At 26.5% G+C, this 16,274-nt stretch overlaps 1 protein-coding gene across 3 annotated transcripts; it reads left to right on the forward strand.

The window, feature by feature from the left end:
• Nucleotides 1-6,947: 6,947 nt before the first annotated feature.
• Nucleotides 6,948-15,458, forward strand: LOC113871151 (protein NRT1/ PTR FAMILY 5.2-like). 3 transcript variants are annotated; one of them, XM_027507988.1, is made up of 4 exons: nucleotides 6,948-7,238; nucleotides 10,059-10,276; nucleotides 13,472-14,037; nucleotides 14,133-15,458. In XM_027507988.1, the coding sequence occupies exons 1-4, from the start codon at nucleotides 7,115-7,117 to the stop codon at nucleotides 15,007-15,009; spliced, it is 1,785 nt and encodes a 594-aa protein (XP_027363789.1). In that variant the 5' UTR covers nucleotides 6,948-7,114; the 3' UTR covers nucleotides 15,010-15,458. The 3 variants fall into 3 exon arrangements, with proteins under 3 accessions (XP_027363789.1, XP_027363791.1, XP_027363790.1); XM_027507989.1 differs by lacking the exon at nucleotides 10,059-10,276 and adding an exon at nucleotides 8,028-8,169 and having other exon boundaries at nucleotides 6,950-7,238; nucleotides 14,133-15,456; XM_027507990.1 differs by lacking the exon at nucleotides 10,059-10,276 and having other exon boundaries at nucleotides 6,949-7,238; nucleotides 14,133-15,456.
• The last annotated feature ends 816 nt before the right edge of the window (nucleotides 15,459-16,274 follow it).

Here is a 16,274-nt window from a genome sequence, read left to right on the forward strand (position 1 = left end):
GGCCATACAACCTTCCATGTTTCCCTCCTGGGAACAATAGAATCCAATTTTTATTATGGAATAAATTGCTCAAATTGTTTGCCTAACATCATAATCCGTTTAAGAATCCACAATAGAGTTTTCGGGTCCTCGAGATAAAACTACAAGCTTGATAGTCATCGTATTATTAACAGAATCCTGTACAGATTAGTTTACAAGTTAAGAAGTTTCTAGTACAATTTAGGAATATTTTTAATTTTAAATAATTTTTTAAAATAAAATTATATAATAAAAATAGTATTATTATTCTTTATCCCCCAAAAAATAGTATTATTATTCAATAATAATGAAATTATGTATCTTGAAAAAATAATGATGTATGTCTTTATTATTAGTAGCAATAGTTTATTTTAGGTGAATGCTCGGCACCTCTAATATTTAGGAGATATTGTTTTTTTTTTTATTTGAATTAATAAACATTAGTTACATGTATGTGCTAAAATTACATCATACACGAGTTAAAAATAACTCTAATAGAATAGCATTTTTTTTAAACTCTAATAGAATTATAAATTTTGTCTATGAGATTTATTTAAAACATTCAAATATTAAATCAACCTTATTGCTTTCTTTAGTAAAATTAAATTAAATTAATATAAATAAAGAATGTTAAGTTTATTTTAAAATATAATAGAAAATACATTACTGTAAAAATTCATTAAAATATAAGATAAAACATATTTATAATGAGAAAATAAGTTATCTCTCATATATTAAGATAAATTGTAAGAGTATGAAAATTATAGTTAAAATATTAGAATAATTATAATTATTAATTAATTTAAAATAAATATTATATACTGTGTTTTAACTAAAATTATAATATTTATTTTATTTAAAATTTTATCCAAAAAAAAAGTACCCTTAATTAAATTTTTAATTTAAAAAATATTTATTATTTTTATACTATGTAAAATTTATACTAACATCTATTCTGAATATTTTTATAAAATTTTTGAATGTAAAACTAAAATAATATTATTTACCAAAAATTCAAAAAAAAAAACAAATACCATTATTTATTAAAATTTGTAGGAATGAAATTGTGATTTTTCATTGATTAATTGGATTAAATTATATATATATATATATATATATATATATATTTAAACAAATTAAATATTGTAGCGATTTTTAATACTTTAAAAAAGTTTTTAACTTATACATGAGTGCATTCATTGATTGTAATAAAATGAAATGATTTAGACGCTTGATTATTATTTTACAAAGAGTCTATTTACTTACTTATTATTGATGTTGTTTGAATATTAAATGTAGTTAAATAAAATATTATGTAAAATAAAATCAAGCATTAAAAATAAAATAAAAATTCAAACAGTTATAAAAAATGATAACTATATATAAATTATTAAAATATTTTATAATAGAAGATTACATTTAATTTTAAAAGGGTTCTAACTACCCATGATAGTTATTACAATAAAAAAATAAATAAAAGAAATGAAATAGATTGATGCTCAATGTTTTCTACCCTAATTCTTTATTTTTTATTTTGTTTTCTCACTCTTCAATCATTCTTTCTTTTGATGTTTTTTTTAATTGAAATAAATAAATTTTAAATGAAAGATTCTCACTTCAAAAAAAAAATATATATTTTTAAGTCACTCTTCATGTCTTTACTTTTCACCTTTACTGCATTCTTAAAAATCAAGAATTTTAGCAAAATAAGATTAAGATAAACTTTTATTTTAATTTTTAAGTCAAATAAAGTATTTAAATTAAATTATTTTAAATTAAAAAAATATAGATTCAATAAATTAAAGTAAATAAGTACTCAAATTTATGCAACAGTTAACTAAAACTTAACACCTATCACATGCTACCATCCAATTATTTTTTTATATACCATTTAACACAAAATGTAATTTAAAATTAAAATTTGAATTTAAACTTTTCTCTTTTTCAATCCAATATTTCTAATGATATTTATGGTTATCATTTATCATATATAATATTATAACAAATATATATTTATATTTTAAAAAATATTATTTTTTAAAATAAAATTATTTGAGGAAGTAATAAATATTCTAAAAAATCTTTCCGACTTAGATGTATTTATTTAAAACTCTTAGATTAATAAATAAATTAGTTATATTTAATTTTCATAAAAATGTATTAACTAGAATAAATTATTATTATTTTTTTGTAGAGAATGTTGATTTTGTTTCTATGTATGTTGATGAGAAGAGTCAAATTCTTCTGTAAGTATTATTAAAATTATTTTTTTAATAATTCTTTTATAAATAAAAAATTTCATCAATCTAACTATTAAAACAAAAATTTAATATAAATAGATTAATTTTTTTAAAATTATATAATTAAAATTTTTAATACTTCATTAAAAAAATTATTTTAATATACAATATATCTAAATTTATATGTTTACAAATATTTGATTTTGTTTAAAACTAAATGTGCATAATTAATAAGTTAATATCATATTATTCAAGGTATTGATGAATTTTAACATTTATAACAGGTTGCTGAGTGAAATAATTTGGGTAAAAGTTATCAATGAAAATGGTGTTTAAAAGGTTTTCAAAAATATCTTTAAAAGAACTTTTCCATCTTGATAATTATTTTTTACTGTATCTATAATTTTGAGAGAGTATTTTATATATTTTTTAGATTAATAATTATAAATTAATATTAACATAATTTTTAACTAAACTACTAACTCTATTATATATTAATATAAAATTAATAGTAACAATTATTTTATATGTAAAAAAACCTTTTAATTATAAAGGATACAATATATTTTATTTTATTTTAATTACGATCTGTCAAATATTTTTTACAGTGAAACAAATTTTTTTCTTAAAAATTGTCAGTTTTTGCAAATATTTTTTAAAAGATTCATACGAAAAATAGAATTTTAAATTAAGATTTTAAATTTTTTAAATTAAAAATCTGCTTATTGAACATGCTGATTTGAACAATAATAAATTCAGTGTGAATAAGACTTATATTATAAGCTAGCTTGTATTTGTATTGTGATTGAAAGATAATGAAGAATTTTTTTTATCTGCTGACCAAGGACCACATATTTTGCATCTTATTTGTACCCAGACAACGTGTAAGAGAAACACTGCCTTTTCTTTTTATGGTTTCAATTGATTTTCGATCAGATTGGTTTGGTTTGCACTTTCTACATTGCTTGCAACTTTTTGAAAGTTCTACCCGTCAATTTTTTAATTAAAATTGTTCAACGAAAATTTTTATTTTAAACAAATTTGTAACATGCTTTTTTTTTATACAATCACCTAATCAGAGATTATCATATTTAACAATAATAATTTATTTTTATAATAAATAATATAAATATTATATTCATGAATATTTTAATTAGTTCACAGTGTAATTTTTTTAAAAAAAATTTGCACACTAAAATTAAACTCTAACCTTTAAAATTTAAAATAAATTTTTAAAAAATGAAAATTGTAAAAAAAAAACAAAAAACTGAACAGATCAAGTTGGAATACAAAATTTTAAAGTTAAACTTATGTTATTATCAAGGTATTCCTAGATTATATTGAATTGGATAGTGTCTATTGTTATTCCTGTATACTTATTGCTACATCTAATTTTATTTTATTTTATTTAAATGTTATTATTAATTTAATTCATAAATAAAAATATTTGAAAAAGAGCGACGACCATAAACTTACCATGAATTATAGCCAGTTTCACCTACAATTTCTGAGCATGATTATGTCAGCCTATACGCACCATTCTTGATGCAATTTTTTTAAAAGATAAAATTTAAAGTAAAATTATATGTATAATTGTCTATTCTTTTAAAAAAAATTACGATTTCATTTTCATAATTCGTGAAATAATAAAATAATAAGAGTAACGAAAGACATGAGTTATTAATGTACAATTTATAATGTTTCTATTTTTTCATAACTTTAATTATATAGATATTTAAAGAAGAGTTTTACTAACAATCTCTCTGCTTGTGGTTTAAAAATATTATAATAGTAATAATTAGTTGATAAAAAAAATATATAATTAATAATTAATTCAAACTACAAAACAAAATACAACTTGTGCTTAATTTTCTAAATGAGTTTGTACCATACAATTCGGTGGGCTTAACGAGTACTCTGACAGGGATTCAGTTGGATTAACTTTCAAAATGCCTCATTATCTATTTTTCTTATATTATTAAAGTTATGTATTTTAAGAATGATTTATTTTAATATACTATTTTTTTAAAAATATTTATAATATTTTAATTGTTTAAAATTAACTATACATATATTTTTAAAAATTTTAAATATCTTTACCTAACTCAAGTATACATATATTTTTTAGCTTTAATTTGTAGATACTTAACATAAAATTTTAAAAATACTCAAATAATATATAAGATACTTATCAGTATTTTATAGTTAATGTTTTTGTGGAAATTTCTTCTGATACCAAATTTTCTATTTTGATTTGCAGATTCTCCTGGATGAGATTTAAACCATCAAATGTGTTTGTTTTCATCATAGGTTCCAAGAAAAACAGAGAAACGATAAAGAAAGTCAAAAAAAAAAAAAAGAATCTGCATGCTCAAAGTCTAAAGCTTCATGACCTTTTTGCCATAAAAAAGAAAAAAAAAATTGTTTATTGTGTAGAAATTTATTAATATATAATTTTTTCTTTAAAAACATTAATAAAAGATTTTTTAGAATAAATCTAAAAAATTTAAAATAATTAGACAAGACTTTTGCAAAATCTTCAAACTCAAAAACTATTTTATCTCATGTTCAACTATTGTTTGTTTATAAAAATTAATACCTTTTAGAATTACTTATGAAAATTTTTAAAAAATATTTCTTAAAAAGTTAACTTAAAAACGTACTTAAAATTCGCTTCATAAATTACCCAAATAGTTTTTGAAAAGGGGCGTTACAAGCAACCCATGTTGTTTTTAATATAACTTTCATTGAATCATTGCTAGATAGCTTTATTATAATTTTATAAAAAAAAGGAGCTTTTTTAGTTTTTATTTGTATATATATTATGATAATATTACCTAAATTAACGGTTAAGTTAATAATTTTTTTTTTATGAATTTAATACGTAATCTCGTATATCCTGTGTCTCTATGGTGTATTACTTGATACTTGATAGCATTCATCATTAGAAATATAATTATATACTTTGCACAAACACCATCTTAATCTTTTAAAGTCATTTTAAACTCAAATTAATGTGAATCATATGAACTCATTCAAAGCAAAATAAAATTCTCAAGTGTTTTTTTTTTTAACCTGAATCCGAGATCTGCTAAAAAGAAAATGAATACTTTTCAATTATAAGTTCACTTGAAAAATTATATTTTACATATTAAACTGCACTTTGAATGCATATATTAATTGCCTATATAAGAATTAGGACGAAATTCTGAAGATATCAAGGCGCTATATATCTGTGATGTTTGCGTTACTCATAGCCATCGTTGACATCATCAAAGATTCATTTACAAAAATCAGTAGTCAATATATTAAAAATGTAAATCAGACACAACCCAGAGAAAGGGTGTATCTATCAGTATGATTGCAGTTGACAACAGAAAATTGTGTTATGGGCTGCCAACCTGCCAGGGCTCTAGTGCTAGCTCCTTTATCTTTATATATAAACTATAATTTAAAGTAATCAATATTTAAATTTTATTTATAATTATAAAATATAATTTAATAAATAAAATTATGATTTATATCTTGCTAAAATGTTGTCTATTGAAATAATATTGCTTCATTAATATTTTTCACATTTTATCTAATAAATACTAAAAAACAAAGATAAAAATAAAAATAAGTAATATTTATTGAGTTTTCTATACAAGTAATAATTAGTTTTTAAAATATGTACAAAAAATATTTATTTCGAAAATAAAAAGTATGATTTTAAAATTAGCTATTATCATAATGAAAATCGGTACATAATAGGCATAATCATGTAGCACTTTGAAATCAGGTCCACGTATGTCATTCATACCGTGGACTAGTTCTTAAAAAGTTTCAAATCTTATTAGTCTTCAAAATATAAAACTTTATTTAAAGTCTCGAAAATATACATTTTGTTGGTTAATATTTTTAGAGTATAGGAAAAGTTTCATTTACACCTTTAAAATTAGATGTAAGGACACGTGTTTCTTTCTTCTTCTTTTTTTTAACCTTATAAAATATAGGGAGCAAGGCAATTTATAGGCTCTTTAAATTTAGGATCACCTAATAATTTTTAGCATTGGACTAAAAAAACCAAAGTAGTCAATAAATAAAAGTGATATAATAAGATGATGAATTTATTTTTTTAAAAATAAATTTTTAATATAGTCTATGTGTTAATTAATAATTAACAATAATTTTTAGACTTTTCTGTGCATAATTTTTAGAAGCTTCAAGTTACTTTTTTTATGTCTGGGCCGGATTTGAATACAGCGCATGCAATTAAATCACAGAATAATTTTCTGTGCTGTTGGTTGTTAAATGATTAATGGGCAGGATTAAAAATTTGTGTTGTTCACGAATTGATACGCATAGAAAATTATGATCATACCTTTTGTGTTGTGCTTCCAGTTATTTTGGGCAGAATAGAATTGAGAAAATGAAAGGATAGGGATAATTGTTTTTATTGTCTTTTTTTAGGTTCTAAATAAAATTTTATCAGCTAATTTAATAAATTTTTTATGCCATGCCTTGAATTATTCTGTACTAAATACATAAATTATTTAAAAAAATATAAAAAGGACAATACGAGCAGTGAAAAGCAAAGGCTATGACAAAATGGTAATGGTCACGCGGGCCCACGTCAAGTTATGTGTATCCACAGACCATAGAGTGATCAGTGAGGTCTATAAATTCTGTGTAGTTTCATCGAAGGAGAGAGCACAATAGCATTAGCAAATAGAGTACTTTCATTTTCCTCTTCAACCAAGAAAACCCTTCTTAACTTACACTCTTCGTTTCCATCCAAGGGAGGAAAGAGCAAAGAGTAAAAGAGTAGAGAGAGGAGAGAGAGGTTTGTAGTGTTGATTAAGCTGAAGTTAAAGATGACTATGGAAGAAGGAAGGGTAGCGAATGAGGAGTTCACACAAGATGGAACTGTGACTCTTAAAGGGAAACCTATTCTTAGATCCAAAAGTGGTGGTTGGAAAGCTTGCTCCTTCGTTGTTGGTAACCCCTCTCTCTTTTTACATTTGTGGTCATTTTCATCTTTAACCAAAAAGTTATTCTCTCAAACGTGGAAGTCGAAGGAATGCTCCTAATAAACGCAACCAATATCTCACTTGATATTTAGGCCCCTCTCCTTCTTCTACCTTTTTACTAAACGCACTTCTTAATTTCTCATTGTCCCCTAGATTGTGATCGACTCAAGACTTCTTAGGATTTTTTTATGCTTAATTGTTCTTGCCCCTTTTCCCAGCGTGACTGTGAACGGAGTTTAGCCCAACTCAATTTTTTTGTTTTACATTTTCATCTTTAGAATCTCGTGAAAAAATATACCTTTTACATCTTGAGTATCACGTTGAAGTGATAGATATTGTGTAAGGGATCTTTGATTGACTTGAAACAAACTAACCTTAACTCGAAAATAAATTAGGATTATTTAAATTTTTTTCGCAAATACTTGTCTCCACACCACTCGACCAACTTGAGCTTATTCCTAAGTTCGTCAATATTAAAAGGCTGTAAGCAATTATAGTAAGTCCAAAATATTTTCGTGCGCTTGCAAACACGCCCAGTAAACTTATGCAATTTTTTAAGATAGATACTGGGTTTTGTTAAAATTTTTATTAAAAATGAAGTATTTATTGTATTTTTATATTTTATAAAAAAATTTATTTATAAATGCTTAAACTGAATTTTAAGAGTTTAATTAACAAAACCGATAAATATTTTGATCTGTGAATGTTTTAAAATTTTCTAAACTAGCTCTCTGCTCCATTATACTTTATTCCACAGTTCTCTGCAACGTCAAGATGTTGGTGAGAATAATATTTTCTTTTATTTCTTGTTCCATTTTCCACCCTCTTCCAGCACTTGGCATTACGTAACTTAGGAGTAGATTTCGTAGTTTCAGAGGACAAATTGGGGTTTTGCTTAGGTGGGCAGCATAGTGATGTTGCCACTAGCAGCTTAAGTCCTTGCATAAATATCTTATTTTGTTTCGCTCGCATCATAGAAAAAGGAGTTGCTGGCACACTTCTTTTTTCTTCCTATTTATCTCACTTCTCTCTTATATTTATTTTATTCATAGCAAATGTTGTTTTTTAATCATTAGATCACCCTTGTTCCATCAGCATTATACTTTTTTTGGCCTGGTGATGTTACCCATGCATAGTGAGGGATTCTCGTATGCATTTTGTGTAGCTATTTAATTTAAATGAACTAAGTCCATAAATATTCACATATAATCAATTCCTACGAAACAAATACTATGTTCTCCATCATACTACTTTGGGCTAATAAACAATTTCATCATTAAAAATGATAGTGTTTTTTTTTTTTTTTTCCTGCAAATTGGTCCCCGAAGTGAACTTGTTATTAAGTTTATACTATAAAACTAATAACTTCTAAATAACTTTATTTTTTAAAAGATTTATTTGTATTGGTGAAATTTTTTTGAAACTAATACAATATAAGTTATTACTTTCAAGAACCTAATTGTATGTTAGCTCTATTAAATAATATGTTAATACTTCAACGGAATAAAAAAAAAAGAATGAGTTTACAGTAAACACCTAACCAATATATAATATTCTGAAGGAGTTAAAGGTGAACATGTTCATGTAGGCGTAGACTGCTTTTTGAATAAGTTATACTATTTGTATGCATATTTTTATAACACAATTTTATAATTTCTTTCTTTCTTTATCCCACCCCCATCGTATTATTATTTTATTTCATAATTTTTTATTCATCTCTCTTTGAATAAATAATTATAAAAAGAGTTGATCGAATAAAAATTTTCTTCCTGGATTTATTAGTTAATTTTTACCGTACTTTTGGGTTTTTAATGCATGGATATCGATGATAGCCTTTCCCTAGGCTTATAATGGATTTTAAAATGTTCACATCATATTTTATATTTATTTAATAATTTTTCTAGTTTTAGTAACTTTGGATAAGGTTTTGAAATAAAATATAATATAAATTAAAAAGTAGTTTAGTTTTAACGTAATTTCGATGTAAAATTTTTAATTGAATCAATTAATTAAAATATGATGTGAATATAACTTTTAAATTGAATATTATAACAATTAATGATTTTTTATTAATAAAGTAATTTAAAATTGGACGATAGTATAATTTTTTTATATTATATAAATATATTTTAATTAAATTCATACTGAAGTGGGGACGAAATGTTTTTCTCACGGCTAATAGATTCCTAAAAGCTAGTGCTATGTAGACTTAGCTTAAGAAATTGTGATATATTTTTTTATTAAATTGTTTAGGTGTCATTTGAAGGAAAAAACAAAAAGCTTCTGTACTAACCTTCTCCAGTTTGATGAGATGCATATTCAATTTTTATAAAAGCAAACAAAATGTTACTCCAATAATATTAAAAGAAACGCTTATTATTATTATTATTGTTGTTGTTGTTGTTAAACGATAATGAATGTTTTGTTCCAAATTTCTAATTAACTGATGGAATGCTTTTAAAAACAAACCATTGGCAAGCTTAACACACTTCTAATTCGATTGTTACTATACTAATTCTTAAGATTACGCAAGTAGTTTGATATTTCATGAGGCCACGTGTCTCCTCTTTTATTGAATTACAGGTAATTTCATTTACCAAAAATAAAGACACCAATAACAAATGCTGATTAAAACTTAGATTACGCGCAACATACATACCAAAAAAAAGGAAGTAAATATGGTAGTGCCATGCCAAAATCAACACCTAGAAGCTTCAATCCTCTAAGTTTGAAATATGTAGAAACCTAACTGACCTATGAATTGGTTTGGTTGAATACGTGGATGCAGTATATGAAATATTCGAAAGAATGGCTTATTATGGGATATCATCAAATTTGATCCTTTATCTGACAAAGAAGCTTCACCAAGGCACAGTATCCTCTTCAAACAACGTCACCAATTGGGTTGGCACCATTTGGATCACACCCATTTTAGGCGCATATGTTGCAGACGCTTGCCTTGGCCGCTATTGGACTTTTGTCATTGCCTCCACCATTTATCTTTCGGTAAGTTTTCTTAAACTCATCTCTAAATATTTAGATTAACAATTTTTTATTATTATTAGCATAATTAAATTTTTAATAATATGTCACAAATAATTGAATCCAGTCATTGAATTCTTTAATCACGACATGAAAACATCTAGAATGTCTAGACAGGCCCTTAGGCTTGACAAACTTAACCTTAATAACACGCAGCAGGGTGGGACTGGGACAGGTACATGTTTGAAGTTAATTTTCGGTGTCACGACAAGTATACCTTACATTTACACAAATAATATTATATCTAATTCAATTTATTTCCGAAGTGTGAATGTGAAGCAGAGTAGGAGTTAAGTTTTCAAATTGTAATCCTAAAATGATTAATTGAAGTCAAACCACGCTCTCTAAGACTGTAACCGCCTTTGACAAATCTAATAGGTCTCAATAGAATTGTCACTACATTTCAACTCTCCACTCCCACTTGTTAGAAACTTTGAAATGTGAGGAAGGGGACAACACGCCCAAGAACTTTGCTGCGTGTACCCTAAAAAGATTATAAAGATTTAGATTTGATCTCAATCTTCTAAGCCCGCATATTTTGACCTTAATTTTGATTCTATTAATTTGATTGCTAAAGGGTACATAATAATTATTATGACTTTAACTAAGATTCATAATGATTGTAAGTTTATTTCATATAATTAATATGTCTGCAAACTTTTCCCTTTTTATTTTTCTTTTAAAGTTTCTTTTTATGGTTATACATAGAATCTAATTTATAAATTAATAAGAACAGTTCTTAGACGGATCGCATGATATAATCTACATACAGATTAATTAAAACTATGCTTTGGTATCATATATTACATGTCGCTTGCTGATTAATCTGCATAAAAAATCTGTCACGAAACAACCAGCCAATTGAACGATGGTAGGCTAGCACTTATCAACTTTATGGATCAAAGAAAGCTCCTATTGTATTAATATTCTCTAGTTGCAAACGGAGCTTTGTCCAAAGAGAAAAAAAAATTCGTATTCGTCCAATGACATTGGAAAAAGTGCATCTATAAATTTCAGCCATTAATTTTGTATGAGAAGTGTGCCACCTTTTGTGAACTAAAATACAAAGAGGTCTGAATCTTAACCTTTTTGACTGTAATATAGCTACTAGGATAAGTGGAGAGTAGCTATCCGTGGCCCAATAATACACTAATTCACGCGTTCGATTAAGTAATACCAGACAAACAAAGAGAATCTTCAAGCACAACCAGCCATATGGAACTTAGACTTTTGAGGACGAATGAATAATGAGAGTTGGTATAATATTTTTGTGAGTATGATATTTAATGAGCTGTAAAGTAGTATTTAACTATTTAATGATGAATTTTGCTATATCCCTTTTATATATCTTTTAAATATTTTTTTATTATTCTATAAAGTAATTATTAAATAAAAAAGTGTGTATATGTTTTTTTTATCTTTACAATTATATAAATAATTAAGAGGATTTGTAGACATATAAGATAAGAGATTTACAATTATTCTTTATGAATATTTAATTTAGCATTAAGTATTTAAAGTCTATTAAATACTAGGGATAAACAGCCAAATTTCTTAAAACTAAATTTGTACATAAGAAAATATCATATATTAATAATATAATACAATATACTATAATAAATAATTTTATCAGCAGAGAATATGTATTATCTATATATATCATACTACTAATATAAATTTATATTAATAATTTAACATATATCTTTATAATTATATTACTTTTTAATATAATTTTTTTCACAAATTTTATTTTAATTTATTATTAGCATAATTTTTTATATTATTATCTAATAATTTAGTGATATATCGTAATAAAATGTTTGATGCATTAACTAGCTGTTGTTGCAATTAAATTATTTATTAATAGATGGAAATTGAAGTTTTTTTTACACTCTTTTTGTTAAAGTATATCGATAACGAAATTTAGATGGAACATGTTGATATAAATATTGGCAAAGTATTAAAATTTGACCTCAGGGCAGTGTTGTCGAAGAAAAATACATGGAAGGTAGTAGGAAAGTGTCAAAGTCACAGTCTAGTTTGGTCCAAAGCATGTTGTATTCTTTTCATACTAGTGAAGCAACTGGACCGCTATTTTCATGGCTGTGTGTGCATGCTACTAAAGTATGGTTCGTAAGGCCCCCGATGTAGGCTTGCATGTCTTTGTTCCTACGTGCAGTGTGAGTGAAATTATAAATACCACTAAGTCTAACACTATATATCAAGACAGGGACGTGTTGGGTTTGTGGGGCTAGTGAGTTTAGGCACAACAAAAACAAATTTGCAAGTTGAATTGCAAAATCTAATCTAAATATTTTTGCGCAAAAGATGGATAATAAAATATGAAGTGCAAAACTGGACACCTGTTTTCATCCACCTCTACTGTATATTTAATACTAGGGCTTGTTTGTTTCTGTTTTAGTTTTTTATTTTTTAGAATTATATTTCAAAATATTTTTAAAAATATATTTTTTAAGAAGAATATGAAAATAAAACTTATGTCAATAAACAAATTTTGTTTTATTTTTATTTTTAAAAAGAAAAAATATTTTTAAAAATAGAAAAACAAGATTAAGTAATTATAAAATAATTTTTATTCTAATCTTAGGCTTTTTCAAGTATTCAATAAAATCAAACATATATTCGGATACACATAAAAATCTATACAAATAATACAACTAATTAATTTTGATCAGTTGTTTGTAACATTGCTTTGGGGGGAGGGGGTTCCAGGGGATACGAATGTGTGTATTATATAGTTATCTAGGTCAAAGTCAATCCTGTCAGTAGTCCCCGGGTTTTGGTTGAGTTTTCCTCCCTAATTTTCTTCTTTTAGTATTGTATCCTTCAAAGAGATTTTCGTATTAATGCTTTTAATATCATATAAAATAAGCATTCATTTTTTATTAAATATATTTAATATCTTAAAAATATAAAAACGTTCAATATTTAGTACGTAGGGGGATTAGTAGGACCAGGAAGATATTGTAGGAGGATTTAGTTAGACCCATTAAAGTTGGTTTTGTTACTTCTGAAATCTTAATATGTACGGTAACTTTTTGCCCAAGAAATCAGTGGTTATGCATACTGTTTAAATTGTTGTGTTAATTCTTTGGTGGTGTTTGATTGTTTCATCTGTGCTGGCATTGGCAATGGCAGGGTATGTCTCTGCTTACACTGGCAGTGTCCCTTCCCAGCCTAAAGCCACCTCAATGCTTTGAAGTGGATGTGACAAAATGTGAGAAAGCCTCCACACTACAGCTAGCTGTTTTCTATGGTGCACTTTATACTCTAGCAGTGGGAACTGGAGGAACCAAGCCCAACATCTCCACTATAGGAGCTGACCAATTTGATGATTTTCATCCTAAAGAGAAGAAACATAAGCTCTCCTTCTTCAATTGGTGGATGTTCAGTATCTTCTTTGGGACACTCTTTGCAAACACTGTTCTAGTGTATATCCAAGATAATGTGGGCTGGACTCTTGGGTATGCTCTTCCAACTCTTGGGCTTTTGGTATCAATCATGATATTCTTGGCAGGCACACCCTTCTATAGGCACAAGGTGCCTGCAGGGAGTACCTTCACTAGAATGGCTAGGGTCATAGTGGCTGCTTTGAGGAAATGGCAAGTGCCAGTTCCTCGTGACACAAAAGAACTATATGAGCTTGATGCGGAAGAGTATGTAAAGAAAGGGAGTTACAGAATTCATTCTACTCCAACATTGAGGTATAAAATTCTATCATACTTTCTCTTCCACTTGATCATGAGCTTAATTTTACAATGCAATTGCCACGTGCTTAATAAAAAACATACATGTGCAGGTTCCTTGATAAGGCCTGTGTCAGAACAGATTCAAATAACAGTCCATGGATGCTATGCACTGTTACTCAAGTAGAGGAGACAAAACAAATGCTAAGGATGATTCCAATCTTGGTTGCTACATTTGTTCCAAGTACAATGATGGCTCAGATAAATACCCTTTTTGTAAAGCAAGGAACTACTCTTAACAGACACGTCGGAAGCTTCAAAATCCCCCCAGCAAGTTTGGCTGCATTTGTTACTGTGTCCTTGCTTATCTGTGTTGTGCTCTATGACCGTTTCTTTGTCAAGATAATGCAAAGGTTTACAAAGAATCCCAGAGGCATTACCCTCCTTCAGAGAATGGGAATTGGCCTTGTAATCCACACTGTGATTATGATCATTGCATCTGGGACTGAAAGCTATAGACTTAAAGTGGCCAGAGAACACGGGGTAGTTGAAAGTGGAGGACAAGTTCCTTTGAGCATATTCATTTTGCTTCCTCAGTTTATACTAATGGGAACAGCTGATGCATTCTTAGAGGTTGCCAAAATTGAGTTTTTCTACGATCAAGCGCCAGAACATATGAAGAGCCTTGGCACTTCATATTCCTCAACTACCTTAGGCATTGGTAATTTCATTAGTTCCTTTCTTCTCTCAACAGTGTCACACCTCACCGCGGAACATGGTCACAAGGGGTGGATTTTGAACAATCTGAACGAGTCTCATCTTGATTACTACTATGCATTTTTTGCAGTACTAAACTTCCTGAACCTCATCCTCTTCGCCTTTGTTTCAAGGTTCTATGTATATAGGGTTGAAGTTTCAGATTCCATAGATGTGCTTGCAAAAGAGCTCAAGGAAAAGACAGCTTCTAACCATGTGAATCCCAGAGATTAGTTGGGTTGGATATCTAAAGGGAGAAGACTAAGACCCAAAAACTTCAAAGCTGCTATATAAAAAAATTTCGATGGCCAAAAGAACTACATATATATGTGTGTGTCTAACTTTGGGATGCTTTTGGTCATTGGAAGTTACTTAAGAAAAGAACCTAATCAAGTTATAGTTATTGGGGGCCCTTTTAGCACGTGATCATTTTCCTTATCCTTTGTAATCTTTGAGAAATGTCACATGCATCTTGAAAGAACAAGATTGGAAAGGGATGTAATATGTTTTAAGTTTATTTTTTAAGGTCTTTATTGGCCATCGAAGCGTTTCCTTTTAATCAAGAAATTGTAATATGAAGGGTTGAAGACAAAATCTATCAGGTTAGATTTTCATTTTCATTTTCATTCCTTCAATACAGCTCTTTTATTTTTTTTAGTATATCACGAAAATATCTTAATTAGTAATTAAAGATTTCTTTTTTCAACACGTAAAAATGATCGAAATAGACTTTATCTCTTACTATTTATTAGCTATACAATCTTGTTCTATTATACGAAAGTACGGTAAAAGTTTACATTACAAAGATTGGAAATTTAAGTATTAATTTATTTAACTCTATTCTAGTTACTAAATTCGGCCATGTATGACATTTTTTTTAAATAATTCATTTTTTCTAACAGTTTTATTAAAATAAATTAATTCAAACCTGCATGTATTGTTTATAGCATTAATTCAAACGTTTTATTTATATCATTTTCTTATTTCTTTCATACATTAAACCTTCTGTTCCTTAAAAAAATTTACCATTTAAATATACAATTATAATAATTTGACTTGTTTAAATAAATTAACCAACGACAAAAATAATATATCTTAACTAAATATAATTAAATAAACATCTTACTTACACTATAAATATACATACATGACAATCAATAAGAACTTTCAAAATTTCAAAATAAAAAATATAAATATGTTCATAAAATAATTAATAATGCAGAATAACAATTGTAAACTTAATATTTTCTTCGAAGACATGACATGTGTCTATTGTTAAGAGAGTATTACTCAACTTATATGAACGTGCCACGTGTAAATTTGTGAGATAGTGACACATATCAAATTAACTTGTTGCAGAGTACGGTTAATGTTTATATTCTCTATTCTAGTAAAATGCTTTAGATTTACACTATATTCAAAAGAGAAAAGTCTATTTTATCATCTATATAGTTGGTCATGTGTAATTTATACCATAACTTTTGAAAGTGTGAAAGCAA

Source organism: Abrus precatorius, unplaced genomic scaffold (assembly GCF_003935025.1).
Source record: "Abrus precatorius isolate BTA unplaced genomic scaffold, Abrus_2018 Scaffold7, whole genome shotgun sequence".
In the NCBI taxonomy this organism is placed as follows: Eukaryota; Viridiplantae; Streptophyta; class Magnoliopsida; order Fabales; family Fabaceae; genus Abrus; species Abrus precatorius.